The sequence below is a fragment of the Emydura macquarii genome, unplaced genomic scaffold (assembly GCF_026122565.2).
Source record: "Emydura macquarii macquarii isolate MOO-44397 ecotype Brisbane River unplaced genomic scaffold, CSIRO-AGI_Emac_v2 contig_3401, whole genome shotgun sequence".
In the NCBI taxonomy this organism is placed as follows: domain Eukaryota; kingdom Metazoa; phylum Chordata; order Testudines; family Chelidae; genus Emydura; species Emydura macquarii.
Window position 1 is genome coordinate 556,529 of NW_027133538.1, and position 25,848 is coordinate 582,376.

Consider the following 25,848-nt stretch of genomic DNA (forward strand, 5'->3'; position numbering starts at 1 on the left):
GGAACGCGACCTGCCGGCGCAGGGTAGCCGTGGCCTGCCTTTTCCTTGGATCGGTGCTGGGGGAGACAGCAGAGTGGGCGAGGGAAGAGCAGCTGTGACCCATGGTGGGGCGAGACACAGAGCAGTGGAGTCGGTCCAGTCCAAAGTAGGACTTCTTCGCCCCCCTTCTCTCGCTACGATCCTGGGACCAATCCAGCTCCCCCAACAGTAATTTTATGGGTAAGGTGTGACCCGTCCGTGCCCAGCACAGACCACCTGAAAATGCCAAGGGCAGGCCAGGCTGCAGAGCAGAGCAGCTTGTCCCCAAACTGGGGGTGGTGGTGACACTGAAAATCCCGCTCCGCAGCGCAGCGCAGCGCAGGGCGCCGCCCACCCACCGGACGCTGCCTGGCCCAGCTCCGCCTCCGCCGCTTCCTTCCCGTGTCTCCTTCCCCCGGGCGGGCGCCGCAGCTGTGGTCCTGTCCGGTCCCAGGCGCTTTATTTCTGCAGCGACTGCGCAGCTGTCCCCGGAGCCGGGCCTAGCGCGGGGCACGGTCCCTGCTGCATGCCCCCGCCGCCTCTGTAAAGCCTCCGGCCATGCCCGGCGCCGGCTCGTCCCGGGGAGCCGTGAATTGCGGCGCCAGCGGGGCTGGCCCGGGAGCTGCGGGGCCCCGCGCTGGGAGCCGGTGCCGCGGGGAGCTCGCCGCCGCCAGTGGGAGTCGGGAGCAGCAGCAGGGCCAGGGCGAGTCCCCCCTCGGCCTGCCTGAGAGGTACGAGGGACTCCATGGAAAAGGGGCCACCCTGCGCGGGTCCCTGCCAACCCCGAGCCGCAGAGCGGGCGGGGGGACCGTGCTCGGGGGGGCCTGGTGCTGGTGCAGTAGCCAGCGCTTTGCAGTGGGGATGAGGGTAAGTGATATCCCCCGTTTTGTAGCCGCCCGCGGCAGACACAGGACTCTGCCTGCGTGGGCTCACCCAGGAGTCCTGGCTGCACCCCCGCCCTGTTCTCTCAGTTCAGCTGGATTCTTTTGTTTGGCCTTGTTGTGCATGGTGCCCGCTTTTTCTTTTTCTGGTGTAGTAATGGCATAGCATACATGGAGAGAGCCCCCAAGAACAGTAGTCGGCCAATTAAGTTGGAAATCCAGCTGTAACATTTTCTCAGAAATGAGAGAGCCAGTTACAAATTAAGCTGTCTGTAGCCAGGCCTGGAATGATTAGACTTTTACCAGAAAATGTCAGTAAATGTTGATTTCATTGTACACACATGAACTGATGATGAAAAAATACTTCCATCAATAACCATGGAAATTCACAGATAGCAACGTAAGACAAACACTTCTTGAGAACTTAGATTCAAAATCCAGTGATTTAGACAAACGGACTAGGGAATGAATTGTAAAAAGAGGTATGATTTGTTGATGTAAGGATATTTACATTGCATATGTTGACATGCGAAGTTGACAATTGGTGTTTGAACAGTTTATAAAGCTTTCATTTTTTTAATCTCAACATCTGTTGTCATTAAGTAAGTGTCTCCTCTCTCCCCCTCCCCCCCATAATTTCCTACAACCATGAGAGTTTAAATAGATGCAAATCTAAAATAGTGCTTAAAAATCAACATCAATATTGTCTGTTGAAATTATAAGGGGAAAAAAAGTCACATTCTACCAAGCCTATAGCAAACCTGGTTTGTTGTTAGACCGATTAACAGGAAAAACAGCTAAATGTATGGAAACAGATATCAACATTTCAGAGGGGTAGCCATATTAGTCTGTATACAGCAAAAACAACGAGAATCCTGTAGCACCTTAAAGACTAACAAATTTCTGCAGGCATAAGTTTTCCTGGTTTGCCACCCGTGAACATCTGACGAAGTGGGTTGCAGCCCACGAAAGCTTATGCCTTCAGAAATTTGTTAGTCTTTAAGGTGCTACAGGACTCTCTTTGTTTATGCTTGGTCTTGTCTTTTTCTCTGAACACAACAAAAATGAAAGAATTGGACACAGCTGGCTCCCAAATAACCATGTCAATTACCTGCATACTAACATCCAAACCCAAGCCTATAGTACTATTAATACTCTGGCTTAATAGTTAATGCTAAACTTCATGCTTAAAGCATAGAACATAGCGCCATTAGAGAGCTCACAAATTACTATAAGGTATTCTACTGATTCCTATATACCTTGCAGTTTGTTGAACCACCTAGCGGCTTTAGCGTTGCTGTAAGACTCGTACAGTGGTGCACTTTCCTTGTCAAGGAATGTGAAGAAATCTTCATCTGCAGCTGGAATATCTCTGCTTCCTTTCCTTCTCTAACCCCAAAATCCCTTGATAGAAAGGCCAGCCTGCAGTTTGCCCAGGTTTGTGGGGACATCTAAAGTGGTTCCTAGTGTTGCATGTTATCCCAATAGCTTGATACCTTTGCTTTAATCAACTCTGTTTATTAAAATGACTTTGATATCCCCTTCCCCCCCTGGAAATACTGAGCAGGAGACTTTGGAGTGGGCTTGCTCTTGAGAATGGCCTAACGACTAACAGCAATTGTAATGTTGGGGTGACCCTAGAGTGTTGTCATTTATGGGGGGTTGAAAATCTGGTTCTTCACTCAAGGATAATGTGTAAAATACAATTGCGTGTGCATGCATGTGAGCAGTGGGGTTGACACGAGCCACCACATTGGCAAGAAGAACTGGGTCAAGGAGTGATGTGTCCCAGCTACTTCAGAACTGTCTGGTGGTTGCAGATTGTTAAGCGTCAGAGGTTCAGACATGCTGCAGGAGACCTCTGTTCCACCACGTATTTAGCTTGGACATTCTGGCTACCTTTCCCAGACCTGAAGGAGAACTCCATGAAGCTCAAAAGCTTGTCCTTTCCTCCAACACCAGTTGATTCATAAAAGATAGTGTCCTGCCCACTTTGTCTCTCTCATTGTGGTTGCAGACATGTCAGCGGTTTGAGTGTGTGTTATCTTTTAAAGTCTAGAATCTTCCTAGACCAAATGCCAGAAGGTGAAGGAATGCAGAGGTAAGATTGTAAGTCCCAAGTCAGGCACCCAGCGACCTTATCCACGCCCTTTGCATGAAGAACATTTGTTTCGTACATCCATGTCGCTGCTACGGAGCGTGCTGCTTTATCACCTTGCTGGCCTTTCTTACATAGGAGCTCTACCAGGTGCAGTGTAGCCTGGTCATAAGGACTCAACCATGTCAATTAAGTGTTTATTGTTAACAATGCCAAAAGGAGAATTTGTGGCATAAATCAATCAAGCAATCTTTTCATCTATGGTGTCTTGTTTGCTATTGGCTGGTACTTACTACAGACCCATCCATGGTGGTGGTTTTACTGGATGATTGAAATATTTTACTTGCTACTGATGCTTTGCTGTCTGAAATACGTTTAGCTGCTGCACTGCTGCTAAAAGTACCAAAGGATGACTTTGAAGTTGTTGCAGATAGACAGTCACAGTTGAAGTCTCTTACGCTTAAATGGATACATTATTCTGAATAGTCATTCTTCTCAGTTCTTCATTTACATTTTTTTTTAGCAAGGCTGCAGATCCGATTCCAAATTACCAAAAAAGCTAAGACTGACTGCACTTAGAGTGCACTTAATTTTGGAGTAAGCCCCATAGAACTCACAGGCACTTCTGTTTTTTGAGAAAACTAGGATGGGGTTCCCTTGGGAAAGCTGAGTTATGCTGAAGTAAAATAGGGAATAGATTTAGGGCATCACCATTATGGTCTGTGTTATGTTCCAAAATAAGGGGTATGTATTATGTAATATAAAATAAGAAAATGACACCCAGTGGCAACTGGCAACTCTAGATTTCTCTTATTGCAGCTTTCTGTACCGTATACTTGGGTGATAGATTCTAAACCTAGTTAACTAATTAAACAAGACATAAGGATTAGCTAAACTAAACTTTTTTTTCTATCAACATCCAACATAGCAAACAGCTTAGAAATTTACTTGTTAAATCACACCTGTACTAAAAGTCATAGAGAGAGTTTTGAGGAATGATGCATTGCAAAGTGAATTATTTAAGTTACTAACCAGCTGATCCACATTGTTCTTCAGACATATCCATATCATTTTCTCCCAATTAGCAGTTTTTGTTATGATATTTCATTCTTGCAAATAGGCCCTGCATCTCCTTCTTGCACTGCTTACACTTGACACGTTTTCCTTTTTTACCCAGGGAAGAAATTTCTTCAAAATATTCCCAGATAGGGTCTCTCTTACACACACAAGCTATGACACATTTTCTGTGGCAAAAGTGGGGGCGGGGAATATAGGAAGCTGTGTGTGCACTGAATAATGTGTTCCCTTTTTCTTTCCAGTCCACTCCACTGTTCCTTTCTACTCTGCCTCCATCGTTTGTCTCTCTGTCTTTACCACAGTGTCTTAACTAACTCCTCTGCCTTGTTTGGCCCAGCTCCACCACCACATAAGTACAGAACAACAACAATCCTCTCCAGCCTGTGTCTGTCTTTGCACATGAGACTTTAGTCTGCTGAGAAACTGAAACTGAAAGCCCAGAACTGTCAAGAAGCAAGAGCTGGTAGTTAGGCTGGACAGACTAGAGTCATTAATTCATTTGTATGAGACTGTAAGGGTAGGTTTACCATGTTTGTGATGAGATTTAATTGTAACTTATTTTTAAATGAGAAATTGAGTATTTTATTGATGATTTAAAAAAAAAATTTAAATCCGATGTAATTAAAAAAAAAAATCATTGATCTTTATCCACTCTGGCGCATAATGACTACAGTAAAATGTGGCTGGAAGGATGGCCCAGTGGTTAGGGACTGTGGTAATCGGTGTGTTGGTCACCTATGTTTATCAGTGTAGGCTGCGTGCATGTGTCCCTGTGTAGATGCTGTCCCAGTTCTGATCAGGAAACTGAGACGGCTCTCACGATCGAATGAGTCGACACGACCACAGATTAGCTGAGCAACAAAGGCACCCAGGCCAGGTTTATTGCGTGCGGCACAATGAGAAATGACTTACAGAGTATCTCTGGGTCAGTTTTGGATAGGCGGCGTTACAATGGTCTCGGCCCAATGGCGGGACTTTCCATTATCCCCTAGACCGGCTGCTGGTATTCCCTCTGACACCCTCTTTTATACACTGTTACATACACTTTCGTTCTGCCCCCTTTGACGTAGGTAGTTGCTACCCTCTTGACGTAGTCTAATACCACCTTTTTCCGTTGATTGGCTGATTTGAGCACCCCCACTCCATGTATCATTTCTATCCATAGAAGTGTCATTTCAAAGAGTTAGTATCTTGGTACCTCCTGTACCTGCTACATATTTTAGCATATTTTGGCAGTCTTACAATCTTGCAGTATCAGCACTTTCCTGTACCAGTTTCAGTTAACTTGAGTGACCCCTTATACTCCTGTTCACTCGGCTTTTTCCATTTAGGCCTTAGCCTGTTTTACAGGCCATAAGCTCTCACTTCTTACTACAGGGACTAGTCCCAGGTTTAGGAAACCTATGTTCATAGGCCTCAACTAGAGTATTGTGTCCAGGTCTGGGCACCACATTTCAGGAAAGATGTGGACAAATTGGAGAAAGTCCAGAGAAGAGCAACAAAAATGATTAAAGATCTAGAAAACATGACCTCTGAGGCAAGACTGGAAGAACTGGGTTTGGTCTGGAGAAGAGAAGACTGAGAGGGGACATCATAGCTTTCAAGTACATAAAAGTTTGTTATAAGGAGGAGAGAGAAAAATTGTTCTTCTTAACCTCTGAGGACAGGACAAGAAGCAATGGGCTTACACTACAGCAAGGGTGGTTTAGGTTGGACATTAGGAAAACTTCCTAACTGTCAGAGTAGTTAATCACTGGAATAAATTGCCTAAGGATGTTGTGGAATCTCCATCATTGTCTAACCTGCTCTTAAAAATCTCCAAACACCTGTCAGGGATGGTCTAGATACCACGTAGTCCTGCCATGAGTGCAGGGGACTGGATTAGATGACCTCTCGAAGTCCCTTCCAGCCCTATGATTCTATGATTTCCCTGCTCCTCCACAGCCTTCCCGTGTGACCTTGAGCAAGAATCTTGGTGCTTCAGTTCCCATTTCTCCAGTGGGGATGGTAGTCCAGCCCTGTCTCACAGGAGCGTTGGGGGGGATATAAATATATCAAAGACGGTGAGGTGCTCAAATACCATGGGAATGGCGGTCCATAGAAATACCTAAAGTAAAATAAAAAGGGGCTTAGAATAGTTAGACACAAGCAAAAGTCATCCATGCTTACCTGCAAATCTCCTTTCTTCTAGCAGGAAGGTTTTGCAGATCCCTTACAATAGGGATCCAGCCTGTTTGGAGCCAAAACCCAAACCCATTGGTCCAGGAGTGGGAAGGTGTGGATCAGTCCCTGAAAGAGAGGATTTCCCCAGCAGCATTACTTTATTTTGAATTTTGAAACTACAAGCTCTTTTTGTTCTGTGCTGTACAGTGCCTGGCACAGCAGGGCCCTGCCCCATGCTGGGCTCCGGGAATACAAATAATACATTAATTCGTAAAGAACAATGAGGAATTAGCACCCCCCAATACAGTAATGTACTGAGTTCTCCTCAGTCGAAAAACATCGCTATTGAGATACAGTCCTGAGGTCAGATATTTTCTCCAGCTGGGCTGGGTCTGTGGTCCTTCCTACTAGAAGGAAGGACACTTTTGGGTGAACATAGATAACTGTTTCTGTTAGTCTGTCCCAGAAGGGGGTCACTAGACTTTTATGGTGGGATTTAAATAGCAGCTACAGAGGGGCAGCAAATAGCTGTATGCATGCATTAAAGAAGCATCTGGAAAATGCCTTGCATGGCCAGCCAGAGAAAGAATGCTGGTGAGATCCACCTGGAGGCTCCTGCCCTAGGAAGGGAACTGATGCATCTTTCCTGATGGCCATTCCCTTTTGCCACCAGCTGAGCTGTTTGCCAGTGAGAGCTGGAGGCAGTTGGCCTTTCTGCTGCATAGTACATGTCTCTGAGCTCTGTGCAGACTTCACTCTTCCCTGTCTGCATACCTGACTCCTTGTCTCTCCTCTCTCAGGTTAGAGGATGAAAAGATGAGGTTTTCCACCCCTAAAGTCTACGTCCTCCAGCCTTGGATTTTGAACCTCTTGATGAAATACGGACCGTCAGACCCTCAAGATTTTCCGATGCCTGGGCATGTCCTGAAAGTAAGTGACCTGGGTCTTGTCCCGCTCTTGCTATTTATCAAGTGTCCCAGAGAGCATGAGGTGCCTCCGGGACACCAGACAGAGATAGGTCCCTGCCTTGAGGGGTTTACAGGGTGCGTCTACACTACAATCCGGAGTATGATTGCAGCATGTGTAGAGGTATCACTAGATCAAAGCTAGCTCCAGTCAAAACAGCAGTGAAGTTGTGGCAGGACTCTGGGTGCATACTGCCATAGCTGCACTGTGACTGTTACCCACGCAAAGCTAGCTTGAGTATGTCTACACATATTGCAATCACACCTCCCAATTGTAATGTGGACAACCTCACGGCCTACAGAGGTGCAACTGGTGGAGAATGGGGCAGGAAGGCAGTGCCATGGGCCTCCCTAAGACCAAAGAAAATGTGCGTGGGGTGGGTGATAGTGTACTTGGTGTCACTGATGTTAGAAGGGAAGATGAAGACTGATGCCTTAGGCTGATTGGGAATTTTTCGACAAAACATTTTGTCTTTGGAAAACGTCAGTTCATCTAAAGCAAAACTCTTCGCGGGAAAGGGGCACTTTTGATGCATTTCTCCTTTCAGAAACAAGTTTCAAAATTGTCCAGGTTTCGTTTTATGCAGGGTTCTTGCCACCGTGGCAGTCCCTGGATATTAGCGACACAAGGTGGGTGAGGTAAATCTTTTATTAGACCAACTTCTATTGGCGGAAGTAACCAGCTTTTGGGCCCCACAGACCTGAAGAAGAGCTCTGTGTGAGCTCACAAGCTTGTCTCTCTCACTGACAGAGGTTGGCCCCATCAAACGTCACCCTCCTTGTCTCTTATGTTTCATTTTGACATTTTTGAAACAAAAAGTTCTGGTTTTCAGTTTGAAGCCACTTTTCATTTCAAAAGTGAAGTTAATTTATAGTAAAAATATGAAAAAGTTCAAAATTGAAACAAAACACTTCAATTGACCCAAACTGATTTTTTGGGGATGATCAGTTTGCAAATATTTTTGAGATTTTGACTTTTCATCCCAATTTGAGACAGGAATATTCAAGTACCCCGTCTTCCGACAGTGGCCAGTGCTAGGTGCTTCAGAGAGAATGAACAGAGCAGGGCAATTATCAAGTGATCCATCCCGTTGGCCTTTCCCAGACCCTGTAAACAGCAATCTCTGCCCATCCTGGCTAATAGCCATTGATGGACCTATCCTCCATGAATTTAGCTAGTTCTTTTTTGAACCCTGTTATAATCTTGGCCTTCACAACATCCTCTGGTAAGGAGTTCCACAGGTTGACTGTGCATTGTGTGAAGAAATACTTACTTTGATATGTTTTAAACCTGCTGCCTATTAATTTCATTTGGTGACCCCTAGTTTTTGTGTTATGTGAAGCAGTAAATAACACTTCCGTATTTACTTTCTCAACACCAGTCATGATTTTGTAGACCTCTATCATGTCCCCCCTTAGGCATCTTTTCAGCTTGGAAAAGAGTCATATTCTTATTAATCTGTCCTCATATGGAAGATTTTCCATACCCCTAGTCATTTTAGTTGCCCTTTTCTGTACCTTTTCTAATTCCAATATATCTTTTTTGAGATGGGGAGACCAGATCTGCACTCAGCATTCAAGATGTGGGCGTACCATGGATTTATGAAGAGACCATACAATATTTTCTGTCTTATTATCGATCCCCTTCTAATGATTCTCAACAGTCTGTTAGCTTTTTTGACTACTGCTGCATATTAAGTAGATGTTTTCAGACAACTATTCACAATGACTCTCCGAGATCTTTCTTGAGTGGTAGCAGCTAATTTAGACCCCATCATTTTATATATGTAGTTGGGATTATGTTTTCCAATGTGCATTACTTTGCATTTATCAACATAGAATTTCATCTGACAATTCGTTGCCCACTCACCCAGTTTTGTGACATCCCTTTGTAACGCTTCGCAGTTTGCTTTGGACTTAACTATCTTGAGTAGTTTTGTATCATCTACCAGTTAATGATCCAGGAGAGGATCTTCCCTCTTATCTCATGACCGCTTACTTTGCTTAAGAGCCTTTGGTGAGGGACCTTCTCAAAGAATTCTAGTGGATTTGTGAGGCATGATTTCTCTTTACAAAAACCATGTTGACTCTTCCCCAACAAATCATATTCATCTATGTGTCTGATAACTCTGTTCTTTACTATAGTTTCAACCAGTTTGCTTGGTACCGAAGTTAGGCTAACTGGCCCGTAATTGCCAGGATCGCTTCTGGAGCCTTTTTTAAAAATTGGCGTCACATTAGCTATCCTCCAGTCATCTGGTACAGAAGTGGATTTAAATGACAGGTTACATATCACAGTTAGTAGTTCTGCAGTTTCACATTTGAGTTCCTTCAGAACTCTTGAGTGGACACCATCTGGTCCTGGTGATTTGTTATTGTTTAACTTATCAATTTATTCCAGAACCTCCTCTAATGACACCTCAATCTGGGATAGTTCCTCGGATTTGTCACCTAAAAAGGAATGGCTCATGTTTGGGAATCTTCCTCACATCCTCAGCTGTGAAGACCAATGCAGAGAATTTGTTTAGTTTCTTTGCAATAGCCTTATCTTCCTTCACTATCTTCCTCATTTTTGTGTAGTTCCCCTTTCTGAAATTTATGGTGGGCTGCTTTGGTATTTCCTCACGCCCCCACAGGGATGTTAAATTTAATTGTGATGGTTGCTATTACCATGCATTGCAGCTGTATTCACCTCTTGGACCAGATCCTGTGCTCCACTTAGAGGCAATTCTTGATTTAGTCCTTTTGTGGGTTCCAGGGCTAGCTGCCCCAAGTAGCAGTCATTTAAGGTGTCAAGAAACTTTCTCTCTGCATCTCGTCCTGAGGTGACATGTACCCAGTCAATATGGGGATAGTTGAAATCCCCCATTATTGAGTTTTTATTTTTGTAGCCTCTCTAATCTCCCTGAGCATTTCACAGTCACTATCACCATACTGGTCAGGTGGTCAGTAGTATATCCCTACTACTATATTCTTCTTATTCAAGCATGGAATTACTATCCGTAGAGAGTCTATGACACAGTTTAGTTCATTTAAGATTTTTATTTCATTTGACTCTATGCTTTCTTTCACATATAGTGCCACTCCCCCACCAGTACGACCTATTCTGTCCTTCCGATATATTTTGTACCCTAGTATTACTGTGTCCCATTGATTATCCTCATTCCACCAATAATTTAAGATGAGCCACTCAAGTTCACCCATCTTAGTGTTTACTCACATGAACCTTGCTGTTTTGATCTGGCCGGGTGTCGAGGCTGGGTGGCTGCCTGAGTGTGATTGCCTGGTGGGCAGGCCTGGGCAGATGCAGGGCTCCTGTGACTTTGGGGTGAATTTAACTCGCTGACTTCATGGTGAGTGATTGTAAAGGGGGCCCCAGTGTCTGCAGCACCCCTGCCCTGGCTCTTTTTCTGGCAGGGGTGTTGAACATCAGCTCTATTCTTTGGGGATGATGGAAGAGCCTGGCCCACTTTTGTTCTCTCAATAGATTGTGAGTGACTCGAAGACTGCAGACCAAGGCACTGCTGCCGTCTTGCACCTTTCTGATGGGTCCTACTACATCCGGGTGGTCGTTACCACGGAAGCTGCAAAATGGTGGGTTTCACTTTGACTGTCGACCCCAGCTGGGAGAACTGCTCACTGCAGCTGCTGACTGGGCTCTAGCGGATCTCATTTAAAGTTGGATTGGGCTAAATCAATAGCTGGGTGAGAGGCCTGTGTGGGAAAACCCAGGTGCTGCTGTGAAAGTAGTGAAGATGATTTCACTCCTCCTGCATTTGTACTTTATCTACTATTCCAGCATGATGCCTGGAGGTGCCAACCTGCAAGTTGTGCTGTCTTCCAGTTGAGATTTAGGCTGGGGTTCTGCTGATTTGGACCAGTGGCACAGGAGTCACAGAACTTGGCCAGGACCCCTGGGTTAATGCGAACTTTGGGTCGTTACATTCTGCCTCCGTCACTTCTCTCTGTGGTTTCAATTGGCTCTAGTGTCCTTCACTTCCTGTCCTAAACAGTCTGTGTAGGGCTGCGATATGTGCCTCCAAAGTGGGTTATGTATATGTACATAATAGAATTATGTATTCTGTAATCCTCCTGAGGACTCTGCCACCAATAAACTGCTACAGGGGGTAAGGAGCATTTTACTCAGTGCAAGGTTTGAAAGCCCTGTTATCCAATTTCATTTTCGAAGCTGGAATGCCAATTTTTGTGTTTGAAAAATTTGGGAATTGGCCCATTAGGAAAAACAATGGAAGGAAAACACTTCTTCTGACATGTCAGCAGTGCTTCCTTTCTGCTATCCACTAACTTTATACTAAATAAATGTCTCTGTTGGGGGAACAAATGCGGGCAGCAAGCCTCCTGCTGGTGTTATTGTCTCACTTCCAGAGACAGACACAACCCTTTGTGATCATTTCCTGAGCTAGGGGGTTCCTCCCCATTGAGAGAACCTGCACCCACTGGGCATTAGTGCTGAAACACAGAGCATCTGTGGAATTAAATGAACATTTATGAGCCATAGTCACCATCAGAGAGAGTAGTGTGTCTGAGGCTTCTCCGAGAGTGTCCCTTGCTGTCTCCCCACCAGGGGATTTCCATTTTCAGTTGAGTGTCCCACACTGGCATCTTTGTCTTCCAGTCCAGCCTTCCTTGCCATCTACTCTGAGAAGCAGCAGCATCCAGTAGCTTGGTGTGGAAGTCACAAGATTTGAGTTCTGCTCCCAATTCTGTCGCTGTGTCCTGGGGCAGCTCCTTTCCCCTCATTTCCTCATCTGTAAAATGGGAATAACAACACTCCCCAACATTGGCCAGGGCTTTGAGAGCAAGTGCGAAGTATTATTGCTTCTGTGACACTGCAGTCTTGACTGGCCAGGAAAGTGCAGCTACCGTACTGGACAGTTAGCAAACAGCACTGGGGAAAGCAATAGTTTTGTGCTAGAGTTCCAGGCTCTGATTGGAGGTTGCCACTGTGACTTAGCCTCAATTTCTCAGTCATGCAGGCAGCAATTTGCCCAACCCCAGGGCTCTGCATTCTCACATCATCAGTTCTGTTTCCTGACTCTGTTGGTGCCACTGATGTTTGAAGCCGGTGGATCACTGCCCAGTTTCATTCTTTGCACGCATGCACCAGGCTACACTCTGCAACAATGACTGTTGGAAAACTCTTGGGAGCAAAGCCTCATGTTCTGAACATGGCATTGGAAGTCTAAATTTTAATGCTGATGCAACCATTGACTCGTTCTCTGGCCTTTAGCCACATTACTTCACCTGTGTGCTGCACCTTCCCCAGCAAAGGTGGGTATGAACTGCAATTCCCCATTTTACAAATGGGAAAAGTGACAATAGCAGTGTCACGAATAGCACAGCTTGCAGGCCACGCAACTCTGAGCGCTGTGCTGCCCTGGGGATCGCTTTGTTGGATGGTTGCACCAACAGGCTGATTTCAAGCAGCACCACTGAGTTGAATCAGCAGATCTATAGTCCTCTCCCAGGTCAGCATCTGATGGCTCATGCATGTTTGAGATCATTTGTCCCTCACAAACTTGTCTGGCTGCTTTCTGTTTTCCTAGTGCTCAACTGCAGTACGGGTTTTCCAGCATCATTGGCAAAATTATCATCTTGCAGAAGTACACGGTGTGCTTCCAGGAGGAGACCAAAGCGGTAAGGCTCTGTCTGTCTCAGAGGTCAGCTGAGCAAAGTGATGGAGGTCTTGCTGCAGTGCGCTCTGTGGCGGACCCTGGGCCAGCTCTCCTTGTGCACCTGGAAACACTTTCTCGCCATGGTGTGTGGCTGAGGTGTTCAGCAAATGTCAACACATGATGGCAAAATGCTGGAGGAGGAGAATGTTTGGGGAAAGGAGAGGATTTTGAGAGCGAGGAATGAGCTGTCTGGGAGAGGAATGGATGTCCTGGATCCTCCATGCCCAGTTACAGGAAGGCACGTAAGCCTCTCCACACATCCAAGTCTATGTCCCATAGTCACCCCGCGTTGGCAGCAGAGGCGGCTGGTGCAGGCATGAACCCTTTCTGTTAACGCAACATGTTGTACCACCCCAGTAGCCGGTGTCCGCAAGGGCTTCCAGTTGTGTTGTGTTTACAAATTCTAACCCTTGCTTTGGGTTGAGTGGGAAGCTGGTGTAAGCTGTGGCTGATTTTGCCCCGTAGAGCAAGGCAGAGCACGTGGGCAGGCAGGTGGTGTGGGCCTTCCCAGTATGGCCTCCCCTGAAGGCAGGCACGCAGCCTCCTGATGTTTCGTAGTCTGCTGGGCATCCTCCGGCCTGCTCTGGGCAGCCAGCCTTGTGAGCCTAATGGGACTGATGGGTGATGTGGTCTGGTCTGGGTCTTGGTCACCCAGAGGCCTTGTTGGCAGTGCGGGGGGCCATGCGTGCTATGGGTCCCTTGAGCTTGACGAATGAGACCCTCATCAATCCATTCAACGTCTCTTATGCAAAACAGCTGCTGCTGACATGGCGATATGCAAACGAGGCCCGCTGCGGCGTACAGGGGCAGTACGTTGTGGATGCACCACCTGGGTAGGGAATATTCTGGAGGCTATGGCATAGAGCCAGCAATGCAGCCCCCCGCCCGTTGCTGGCCGGTCTGGATGGACACAGGGGCTTCCTAGCGCAGAACGATCTGGGGGTGCCACCTGGACACGGAAAGTCCTGGGAAGGGGTGGAGGGCATGGTAGCACGTCCGACACGGAACGGGCCTGGATGGGGTGTGGAGGGACAAGGGGTTCCCCCCCCCATGTGTTACATTATGGATGGACATGTGGGAGAGCTGGCAGAGCATCAGAGAACATTTGGAATGAGGAGATGGGGTGCACGGGACGTAGGGGCTGGGCTGGGCTGAGGCATGGGCAGGTGAGGAGGGGCATGTGTGGGATTTTGGGGGGGTGGGGGCAGATTGATCTGGTTTTACAGGACTTTTGGGGGCAAGCCAGCCCCTCGGGACAGTGTTTGGGAGGGCTGAGATTTCTGGTGGGATTTCCTCGCTTTGGGGGATGAAAGGCAATGGTCCAGTGAATGGTGCAGGGCAAGTGAGGGGGCAGGGCAAGGCTCTGGAGAATTCCCCCCTGGATAATGTGGGTTTCGGGAGGGGAGGGAGGATGTGGCAGCTGGAGGAAGCAGGTCTCCCCTCCCCCCCACACACACCCTTGGTTGGGCTGCACATGGTAAGGCTGTGGCTGAAGGGGGCAGAGGGGCAGGGCAGCCCCTTCCTTTCACACCCGGACAAAAATTAGTGGGAATGTTTGCCCCAGCTGGAGCCAAGGAGGGTGGGTGTGTGTGTGCTTGCAGCACATTCTTGAGCCACTAAATGTTGGTGGTGTGTGGGGTTGGTTGGGGTACATCGTTCAGACATTAGATGTCTGTGAGTGCGTATGTATGCTCACTTGTGTTTGCTTGCAATACATTTTTAGACACTAGGTGTGTGTGTCTGCATGTGTTAGCTTGTGGTACGTTATTCAGACACGAGGGGTATGTGTGTTTGATCACTTGCAGTATGGTGATTCAGCCACTAGATGTCTCTGTGCCATCAGGCGCTCCATGGCGACGGAGCCGGAGCTGGCTGGGCCTAGTCCGTGGGGCGCCCGCCCGCTTGCCGCGGTTTCTTTTCACGCTTGCTGCCTGCTGTGATTCCCCATAGCCGGGGGAACCCCACGTCCTGCCTGCTCCCCGCAGCCTGCCGCTGCCTCTTGCACGACCCACACTTGCTGCGGGGCCTGGCTCCCCCTCTCCCAGTGGGCCGGGGGGCCCGGGACTGGCAGGGCGGGGCGGGGGGACTGCAGGTCCCATGCCTGACGGAGCCTGTCGGTCCCTTTCAGGAGGAATGCGAGTTCTACCTGGTGGTCCGGCGCTTCCTCGTGCTGCCCTTGCAGAGGCAGAGGATGGAGTCGTTGAACTGGTGAGGGCCCTGCCGGCTGGGCATCCCCCCCTCCTTGCGGTGTGTGCGGCTGGGATGGGGGTCCCATGGGGCAGGGTGACCAAGCAAGTGTGAAAAATCAGGACCCAGGGGGAATAGGTGCCTAGATAGGACCTGGGGATAACAGTGGATAAGAAGCTGGATATGAGTCAGCAGCGTGCCCTGATTGCCAAGAAGGCTAATGGCATATTGGGCTGCATTAGTAGGAGCATTGCCAGCAGATCAAGGGAAGTAATTATTCCCCTTTATCCAGCATTGGTGAGGCCAGATTTGTAGTACTGTGTCCAGTTTTGGGCCTCCCACTACAGGAAGGAGGTGGACAAATTGGAGAGAGTCCAGCGGAGGGCAACAAAAATGATTAAGGGTCCAGAGCACAAGACTTATGAGGAGAGGCTGAGGAAACTAGGCTTGTTTAGTCTGCAGAAGAGAAGATTGAGGGGGGATTTGATAGCAGCCTTTAACTACCTGAAAGGGGGTTCCAGGGAGGATGGAGCTAGGCTGTTCTCAGTGGTGGCAGATGACAGAACAAGGAGCAACGGTCTCAAGTTGCAGGGGGGGAGGTCTAGGTTGGACTTTAGGAAAAAGTTTTTCACCAGGAGGATGGTGAAGCACTGGAATGGGTTACCTAGGGAGGTGGTGGAATCTCCATCTTCAGAGGTTTTTAAGCTGCAACTTGACAAAGCCCTGGCTGGAATGATTTAGCTGAGGTTATCCCTGCTTTGAGCAGGGGGTGGGACTAGATACCTCCTGTGGTCCAACTCTAATCTTCTATGATCCTATAAGACAAAGCCCCAAATATCGGGACTGTCCCTGTAAAATCGGGACACCTGGTCACTCTGCTGTGGGGATCCCGCACCCTCAAGGCAGAGCCGAGAGATGGCACATGTTCATCGACAGTTGTGTGTTTGCATGATTCTGCATGGGGGTGATGCTATAAAGGGGTGGGGCGGACATGGAGCAAGATCCCTGTATCCCCCTAACCCTCACCCAGTCTGCCAGAGGGAGTCACTGTTGAGTCATTCCAGACACCACCACCTTCAACCCTCCCCCCCCCCCCCCCGGCTTTTCCTCTGTGCCTCTTCCAAGTGCCTGCTCAGTGTCAGCAAGTACAAGCACCCAAATTCCTACTTTCTTCTCCTCCCAGTGCCAGGCTATGGCAGGGGAATGCTGTGAAAGTTACTTGTAGCTATCTTTGTGGCCAGCCCACAGGTTATAGCTCATCTGCTGTTTTGGGGAGATGTGGGAAGGCTCAGGCAGAGGACATGAGATGAAGGCTTCAAGAAGATGAGGATGATTACTACAGCGAGGGCAACTGCCTTGTACGGGTGTGGGGGTCGGCCGCCACACCAGTAACCAAGATTCTTTGTTGTTCCAGTAATCAGGAGCCCTCGATCCTCCAGAAGATAAAGGAACTGTGGCAGTGAGTACATGGGCCAATTATTTCCAATTAACTTGCTCACCATTTTCTCTGCTCGTCGAGATCTGTGCTAGTTCAGGACGCGGTTAATGCTGACTGGTGAAAGGAGGTTCATGTTCCCACAGTTCTCAATTTGTGGGACTCTTGGGTCATAGGCTGTGATTGAGCTTAGCGGGACTCACCAAAAAAAGGTGGTTTTCATGAAAGAGCACATTCACAGCTAGGATAAAATGTTAGGGTGTAAGCCCTCGTGCTTCAGGCTGTGAGCCGTCCGCTCCCTGACCAGGTTAGCAGGAATCTTCCCCTACAGCCCACGTCTTCCTCCTAAGCAAGCAGTGGTTCATGGAGGGATAGAGGGACCGTTGCCTTGCTAGTGAATGGCAGTGCCTGAGGAAGCAGAAAGGCGGCTCTAGCTCCACAGGGACTGTGCCTTACAACGTACTACTTACGTCCCGGTTGGGGTTTGCTACTGGAGAGGAGCACGTTCTCCACTTCGTATCCCCTGCAGAAGGACTTGGGCTGAAGCAATCGAGTTAGCTGCCTCCCCCTCTCCCATCCCCCCACCACATCTCAGTACAAGCGTCACACGTGGAAATGCAGGACTAGCACATTCCCTGGATGCCCCATCTCCTCCAAGAAGTGCAGTTGCTTTGCCTGAGGTAAACCGGTAGGGTGAGTGAAATTGCTCAGGTGTCAAAGAAGGGCCATGAGGCTGGATCTGATTCCCCGAGGGTCTTGGGGCACTCGCACCAGCTCTGGTTTCCCTGGGGGGGGGGAAGGCGGAGGGCAGTGCATGAGTTTTGTATGGTTTTATGGTGGGTATTGGGCAAAGAAACTTTCTGGAGCCTGACCCCCCGATCTGTGTTTGTTTAACTGTTGCAGGAGAGGCCTCACCCTGAAGACCATTTCCTCCTCAGGTACAGAGAAGCCAGAAAGCGCACAGGGGAAAGGATGGGGGGCGGCGGCATGGCTGACTTGTGTGGAATGAGTTGGTGGATCTCTGTTCTCAGTCCACGGACCTCTGACCCGGACGGCACTAACCAGCTCTCTCGTTGGCTGTCCCAGCAAAGAGTTGGATGTGGTCCGAAGACAGACGTGCACTCCGGAGCTGGCTGCTCTGGGCAGGGCTAAGTTACGCTGGCAGAATGGCGTGGGGGCATGCCCTGGCACTGCAGAGTGCTCTCTGGAATGACAGGAATAGAAAATGTCTGTGCAGTTACTAAACCCACTGAAATTACAGAGCCCTGAACCCTTGCCCCGATGTGTGTTGTAATCAGAGATGATCACTCGGGAGCGAAGGGCTTTAAACCCAGCTGGCCTGGCGGAAGGCCCTGAGTCTTCACTCCCATTGACCTGAATGGGAGTTTGGCCTGAGGATTTGCATGCAGTATTTGACCCTACTACGCTGGTAGGCAACGAAGGCCTATTTTTCCAGAGGTCATCCTGCTCTGCACCACGTTCCCTCTGGCCAGCTCCCCGGGGAACTCATCAGAACCAAATTTATCTGAAGGGCTTGGTTAATAAAGAGCCCAGATTCATATTAACCCCGGACCCAGATGTGACGTGAAAGGGGGCTCGTAGACAGTCCTGGCACGGTGCCCTGTGTCCCGTCGCGAAGCGTGGGCAGTGCCCCCTTCTGCCTCGCTCCTCCCACGGTGCTGGGCCGCCTCTGGCTCGTTTGCCGCAATGGCGGAAAACCTGCACTCTTAACGAATCAGCCCTTGGCCTCTCAGACAGGCAGCAAGGGGCTGGCAGGAGGCCGTGTTGTGCTGGGGGGCACCTGTCCATCAGGAACTGCCTTGAGACGCTCCTGTCCTGGCTCTTAGCAACCCCTGCTATTCTAGTCCTGGGTCTTCCTCAAGCCAAAAGGAACAAGCCAGCTGGCTCGCCTGCTGGCCTTGTGTTATGCACGATTGAGGACTAGGCGCAGACCCCCTCCAAACGCCCAGTGCCTTTGGGTTGCCCCCTTCCATCCCAGAAGTGGCTGCATCTAGTACTAAAGTAATTCTCGAGCTGTGCATGATTTGCAAAAGCGTTGGCGGTCATGTGTGATGGAAGGAGCTATGGAAATGTAAGACAGGCTTGTTGCTAGGAGCAGAAAGAAAGGATTGAGAACTGTTGGTACAAAAAAAGCCTTCTCCAGGCTCTTCGTGTGTGTCATAGTGATGACCAGGGGATAAAAAGGGCTCTGGGCTTGTGGCCTCACGGGGGTCTCAGGGGCCTGTTGACGTGGCCGTGTGTCTGTCTCCCTTTAGGGACGTCGGTATCTCAGTTATTGAGCGACATGGGGCAGAGCCGGCTCAAAGTTTTGAAGCAAAATGTCGAGGAGTGCTTGGATTTACTGGACCCAAGCGATGTGCCAGCCATAGGGGAGGCACTTCCTGTCTCCAAATGGGTGGCAGAGCGCAAGAGAGAGGTCAGTCCTGGCCGCCAGCCTGTCCTGACTGTGTGTCCCCTGACCTGCTCCGATGATCTGACCCTGGGGCTGGCTGGCTCTGAGGGACGGCTAGCGGGGATTTTCTCACAGAAGAAATCAGTAAATCCTTCGGCGGGAAGAGCTTAATGCGAGAGGGTATCTCTTTTGGGAGAGTGAACGTTGTGCTTGCTGTAGCATACCAGCTTCTGGCATTTCTTGTGGTAGTGCTGGATTGGGTTGGGTTGAGTCCCCAGAGCTCACGCTGGATGCTCAGACCTGAGAATCTCCAGGCAGTGGCTAAAATCAGCTCTTCGGGTCTCTCTCCTGGTCCAGGGAAGAGCTGCCAGTCTTCCCAGGGACGCTGAGAGCCCCAGGAATGGGACAAAGTATGAGCAGGCGCCTGGACGGGCTGTCCCAGCCAGGCCGAGCCGTTCCTGTGTGTGCAATAGAAACTGGGTGATGATTCTCATTTCAGACGAGTAAGGATGTCTTCACTGTGTCAGCCAACTTTCTGGTGATCTGCCCTGAGGAGAAAGCGGCGATCCGGGACGCCTGCCTGGCAGGTTGGTGCCTGAGTTTGTGCTTTCTGAGCTGCAGGGCGGCCAGTTTGCATCACTCAGGGGGTGGCTCTGGTTTGGGGGTGGAGCTCCCAAGCCGCGTGCTTGAGACAGGCCCAGCCTGCAGGGCTGTGCTGTCTGGCCATGTTAATCTACGTGGCCCAGGACAGCGGCTGGCATTCCAGTTCCCGGCCTGGATGCTGCCTGCAGCCAGGGGATTCGCAAACCCCATGATCTTCCCCAGTGGAGACCGGGGGAGCCTGCAGTGGAGCTCTGCGTTGAGGGGGACTTTAAGGTGCTTTCAGGGAGATGCACCCAGAGGGTGACAACAACGCCCCTTTTCCTGCAGGAACTCCTCAAACCGTTCCTGCGAGCTGCAGCAATGACAGGGACCTGGATGACTGTAGCATAGTGTCATGCCCCAGTGGTGAGTAGGGGAGCATGATCGAGTGGCCTGGATCCTGCAGCTGCTGTCTGCTCTGTTTGGGATTTTCTTTTGGGGTTTGCCCATCCCAGTTCCCTCTCCACTGGAGCCAGGGGGCTATGGCAATATCCCACTGGTCCTCTGGGGCCGTCACCCCTCTCTGAAATGTAAACTCTGCTATGGAGAATGGCTGAGAGCTTCAGTGGTTTACTAGGCTGCATGGCAGCTGTGAATTGTTTGCCTCTGATTCACAGACCGTCCCATGGTAGAGGTAACCTTCGAAGCACCGTCTGTCTTGGAAAACAATCGTGTAAGCTGCATGCGGATTAAAATAAAAGCAGCCGCTATGCTTCGTGCCGCCCCTGGCTGGCCAAGGACCTGCGGCTTCCTCTTCAGCACAGTCATCACCCAGGCCTCTGCTGCAGTTAGCTCTGCAGGGGGCGCTCCCTTGAGGTCCCCTGCTGCACAGTGCTGAGGGGCCGTGAGCTGGAGATGTCTGGGCACAAGGCCTCGTTCTCCCCTGAGGGCCATTCAGGGCGCTCGCAGGCAACCTGGCCTAGGCCTCCATTCCCTAAGGGAGCTGCCCTTCCTCTCATCAGCTGGGAGGTTCTGGGGCTCTCCAAGTCTCTCACCTGAGGGTTCCCGCCTATGCCGTTTGCCTGGCCGCGTGCTGAGCCTAGCTTTCTCCATGGCGCAGTGTGAGAGTGCGTTAGTGGGGCTGAGCTGATTGGATGTTGCATGTCTCTGGCCGAAGGCCAGTCGTTCCATTCCAGCCATTGCCAGTGGATCTCTGGCCTTTTGCCCAGGTAGGATCTCTGCTGTGCAGGCTCTGACCAGAGGTGTGGCTTTGTAAAAACACACAGAACCCTCCCTCACACCCTCCCAGGGAATTCTCACCCCCCGAGTTGCAGGAGAACAGCACTCAGGCTGTGGATTCAGCCTGCCAGGGCAGGAGAGATCAGTGCTAATTGGCCACTGCTTTTGGAACAGTCTCTGATGGGGCCACTCATGCTTTTCAGCGGTCCCCAGCGTGTAAACGGGGTAGCGGCCCCAACCACCCTTCCCTTGGTGCAGCGAGCGTGAGGCATTCCATGCCTTTGACAAACCCCCTGACTGTGTCTCATCCGCTGTTTACAGCTAGCTAGTCCGTCCTCTTTTCTCTTAGAACCAAAGATGACCGAATGGAGCAGGATGTTACCCACGAAGCGCAGGAGACCTGTCTCTTACCCCTGCTGATGGGGCAGGCTCCTCAGGCCCTATCGGCTACCTAGCACTACGGGTCCTGATTTGTGACGGGGGCCGCTAGGTGTTACCACAATACATGCAGTAAATAATAGAGAGAGTTGCACTTAATTGCTTACGTAGGCTGAGCTGTAATCAAGCTGGGCCCCTCGCCTGCCCTGTAGTTTGAGCTGAATATTAGCCCGCTTTGCTCAACCGATAACATGTCCAGAATCCCCAACTGTGGGGATCTGCTCACCAAAGTGGCTTGTCCCCTTGTCACTTGTGTCAGCATCCAGGTCCCTGGTCTTATTTGGTGGATTGCCTCTGAAGTGCTGATGTCTAGAGGATACTGAGTTCACACACTCAAGGTGATGTTTAGCTCCCCAAGCAGGAGTGTGTCCTAACAAAGCTCAGCTTAGTGGCACGCTGTGAAGATCGGGGTGCAGAGAACCACTTGCCGGCTCATGCAAACGTCAACATAGCTATAGGAATGCCAGGAGGCATAGAGGATTTGTAGCATGTGTGGGTGTGTTACTGTTCCTTGCTAGGGCCTCTAACCTGGCCTGTAGTTCCCTGATTCCCAGGGCTGCAATTTAATTTTATTCTCACTTTTTTGGCAGACCCTGGAGCAATGTCCCAAAGCTTGGACGTGTCCCTAGATAATCCCTGGGACAAGCTTCAGTCAGTATCCATAACTCTGTCCTCCTCCTTGGAAGGTGAGTACATGCTGCTGTGTGGCATTGCAAGCGGAAAGCGTCTTTCCTTCGCTCTCTGAGTATGCACACCCTATATCTTACAAAGCTGGTGCCATTTTATGCCTTCTGGAAAGACAGGGTCAGACAGGAAGAATTGTGTGCTCACGTGTGCACATGCACGCCACTTGGGAGCCTCGTTACCACCATCGCAGCTGAAATTGCATGCTCACTTTTGCATACACACACTTCTTAAAAAGTGGACCGGGCTTGTATGCGCATGCAGGGGGTGGGATTGGCTTTCAGGAAGGGGCAGCCTGGAGCTCTCTGACATATTCAGGTGCCTGTGTGTGTGTGTGATTGCGTTTGCCAGTCCACCCATCTGTGCATACCAATGGGGGACAGATCTTATCTGCCCTTGCAAAGTACTGGTGGCACAGCTACAGACTGGGGACCGACAGGCTAGGCAGCAGTTTCCGCAGAAAAGGACCTGGGGGTTACAGTGAACAAGAAGCTGGTTATGAGTCAGCAGTGTGCCCTGGTTGCCAAGAAGGCTAATAGCATATTGTGCTGCATTAGTAGGAGCATTGCCAGCAGATTGAGGGAAGTGATTATTTCCCTCTATTCGGCATTGGTGAGGCTGCATTTGTAGTATTGTGTCCAGTTTTGGGCCCTCCACTACAGGAAGGATGTGGACAAGTTGGAGAGAATTCAGCAGAGGGCAACAAAAATGATTAGGGGGCTGGAGCACAAGACTTAGGAGGAGAGGCTGAGGAAGCTAGGCTTGTTTAGTCTGCAGAAGAGAAGAATGAGGAGTGATTTGATATCAGCCTTTAACTATCTGAAGTGGGTTCCAGGGAGGATGGAGCTAGGCTGTTCTCAGTGGTGGCAGATGGCAGAACAAGGAGCAATGGTCTCAAGTTGCAGTGGGGGAGATCTAGGTTGGATATTAGGAAAAAGCTTTTCACTAGGAGAGTGGTGAAACACTGGAATGGGTTACCTAGCGAGGTGGTGGAATCTCCATCTTCAGAGGTTTTTAAGGTGCAGCTTGACAAAGCCCTGGCTGGAATGATTTAGCTGAGGTTAGCCCTGCTTTGAGCAGGGGGTTGGACTAGATACCTCCTGAGGTCCCTTCCAACTCTAATCTTCTATGATCTGTATTACGGCAGTGCCTAGGGACCATCTGAGATCAGGGCCCCATTGCTAGACACAGAGAAATAGATGGCCCTTCTCTTGGAGAGTTAGGGGTCTAAATAGATGACACAAAGGCTTGGGGGGAGGAGGCTAACATGCAGAGTGAACAATGGGATGGGTGACCAAGGCCATAATAGTGCCATCACTTCTGTTTGTTTTTAATGCCCTGGGAGGGGTTGTGCTGGGACAGGTGATCAGCTATATAGAAAGACACAGGAAGGGAGAAGGGGCGTGCAGGGGGATGGGTGAGGTGGACAGGGCAGGTGGAGAGCCTGTCGGCACAGGGGAGAGACTGTCCAGTAGAAACTGAAGAAACTCGGCTGACATTCCTGGTAACTGAGAGTCACCGTGCAGCTTTCTTTGGCCCCTGTTGATGGTTCCTCTTTGGAGTTGTCCTTCCAGAACTGCCTTCTTCGCCCCAGGCACATGGGACAGGCTCTGCCCAGTCTGCTGTCGCCTTCACTCTTGCCCCAGGGAACGACTCTTGTCTTTTTTGTTTTGTCAGAGAAGTCCATGATCCAGCCCAGCCTGCCAAGCACACAGGCGGCCCAGCTGACCAAGTCCGCAGAGGAGGTGGTCATCACGCAGTCCGACAGCAACACCCCAGATTTCTTGGAGTCAACCAGCCAGAAGTCCCCTTGTAGCTTATCACAGGATGAACCGGCAGAGGCCGTGTCCCCATCATTGCTGTCCTCCCACAGCGTTGTGTGTCTCCCAGAGTGTGCCTGTCCAGGACCAGAGGCTGCCAAGTTCCAGATGGCACCAGGTGTAGACAAACACCCTGATGCCAGCCATAACATACCCTGCGGCCAGCCATCTGCAGCTTCCCACCCCAACCTGTGCTCTTTTTCGCCTGCACTTCCCATTCTGGGCAGCATCAACAGCAGAGCTTGCCATGCAGCGCCCTCCATGAACGGAGGGCAGGCTGATCTTAATGGCATGGCTTCCCTCCTGAATGTGGGGAACAGCTGCCTGACAAGCTCCAAATGTGACGCTGAGCTGGGCAACGGAGCTGGGGGAAAAGATCTGCCCAAGAGCAGGAAGCACATGGTGACTAAGAGGAAGCTGCTGATGGGAGGTGAGGAGGCCCACAGCAAGGATTTGCCCAACCCAGGCGGAGCCCAGAGGAAACCTTCCCATGCAGATGTGCCCACGGAGAGAGCCAAGAAGAGCAGGATGGAGCAGGCTGGGCTAGCTCAGAAGCCTGCCCTGCCCGGGCACGTGGTGGGACTGCCAGGAAGCGGGAATGAGACGGCGTTGGCCACGTCCTGGCCAGCCCAGCACAGAGCCCAAGAGCAGGTAAAGATTCACAGGCTCGTGGTGGCTCTTGTTGTGTCTGTGTCCCACAATCTCTCATCGTCCAGCCCAAGGCCCTGCCCCATAGCCACCAGCTTCTTCCATCTGAGAAGAAAAGGGCCTGAGTTTTCTGCCCCTGCAGCAGTCGTGCTCCAGAGCTCGAGAGGTCAGCGTGCAAGCCCACACCTGCCGATGCGGGGCTGCCCTCTGCCAGGCACTTCCTAATAGCAGCAATTGCTCCTGTGCCAGGCCGCAACCTCCCATGTCCGTGGTGTGAAGAGCTTGTTATGACCATGGAGCTGGGGAACTGAGGCAAAGCGACACAGAGCAGAAGTTGGAGGAGCCAGTGAGAGCGTAGGGGTGAGAATACAGAGAGCACGCTCCAACACTCGCCGAAAACCATCTCCTGGGCTCGGGGGCGTTCCTAAACAATCAACGAAGTCCTCCAGCTCTCTAAATAGCGAAGCCAATAGCACGGGTGAGAGAGACCCTGCCATGCTGGACACGCTGAATTCGGCTCACGCTCCAGCCTCCTTTATAGCATAGGGTCCCCTCCTGGGAAGGATCCATTCATCGCTTCAGGAGATCCCTGCATAAGACTGGTTTCTATTTCGGGAGGGGGGAGTCCACTCCAGAGGTACACCAAGCACTCAGGGTAACTCAGGTTTCCAGGAGAGAATCCCCTGCACCCTGCCTGCTGGCTTGCCCAAAACTCTTGTCCTTCCCATGGGGACATCTAGTGCCACGGTTCCATGGGGTAAACGTGCATTCAGCCAGCTTCTCTGAGCCAAGAGGGGTGGGGGGTGGAGGGGCAGAAAGCTGCATCTGGATGTCCTCATGGGCTGGGGACGTTTTTCAGTTGTGATGTTTAATATGGATTGTCTTTCTTCCCTCCAGAAGTATGTGAAAGCAACCCCGTTTCAATACACCTATGAGGCACCAACCCTGGACCTGTGTGCCCGAGTGAAATCCACCAGGTCAGTGTGGTGCTGAGGGACACATCCACTCACTGGGCTTCTCAAATCCTCCTGTTTTGCACCTCCTTTAAAAAGAGAGCGAAAATGAACTCCCCCAATAAGCCCAAAGCAGCCGTCACTCCAGGGACCCTATTTCTGGTCCATCTGGAGGAATGTGCTGGGCTGGTCCCCTTTAGATTTCACTCCCAGCCGTCAGCTCCCACTGACAACAGCTTGGGCCGCAACACCTTGAAAACTAGTGCTGCTGTCAGTGTAGCATTCGCGTAGCCTCTGCAACCATGTGGGGCTCCAGCCACACCGGGACCAACATGGCTGTGGGCTGGGTCCCCTCTGCTTCAATAGGTGGTGGGCTCTCAAACCTAGCCCCGGCGTGGCTGACGCTGTGAGCCCGAGATTGACTCGTGGCCATCTCCCCACCTGGCTGCGATTCTGAATCAAGTGGGGTGGTAACTACTGCCGTGTGGGCCGTACACCTGGATGCTCTCACCGGTGTTGCCTTTCTGATGACGCTAATCCCACGCGATTTG

At 50.4% G+C, this 25,848-nt stretch overlaps 1 protein-coding gene across 3 annotated transcripts in view; it reads left to right on the plus strand.

Moving 5' to 3' along the window:
• The window catches only part of ACD (ACD shelterin complex subunit and telomerase recruitment factor), a 28,252-nt gene continuing 2,404 nt past the window's right edge, over positions 1 to 25,848 (plus strand). The window contains exons 1-13 of one of the 3 annotated variants that reach the window (XM_067534400.1): positions 1 to 219; positions 7,038 to 7,167; positions 10,690 to 10,796; positions 12,770 to 12,860; positions 15,027 to 15,106; positions 16,500 to 16,544; positions 17,424 to 17,458; positions 18,797 to 18,957; positions 19,433 to 19,520; positions 19,864 to 19,941; positions 21,783 to 21,878; positions 23,554 to 24,347; positions 25,242 to 25,321. In XM_067534400.1, the coding sequence (XP_067390501.1) occupies positions 7,054 to 7,167; positions 10,690 to 10,796; positions 12,770 to 12,860; positions 15,027 to 15,106; positions 16,500 to 16,544; positions 17,424 to 17,458; positions 18,797 to 18,957; positions 19,433 to 19,520; positions 19,864 to 19,941; positions 21,783 to 21,878; positions 23,554 to 24,347; positions 25,242 to 25,321 (1,769 nt within the window). In that variant the 5' untranslated portion in view covers positions 1 to 219; positions 7,038 to 7,053. Of the gene's footprint in view, positions 220 to 275; positions 750 to 7,037; positions 7,168 to 10,689; positions 10,797 to 12,769; positions 12,861 to 15,026; positions 15,107 to 16,499; positions 16,545 to 17,423; positions 17,459 to 18,796; positions 18,958 to 19,432; positions 19,521 to 19,863; positions 19,942 to 21,782; positions 21,879 to 23,553; positions 24,348 to 25,241; positions 25,322 to 25,848 lie in introns of those variants that run through there. The other 2 variants (XM_067534397.1, XM_067534399.1) reach the window with 2 other exon arrangements.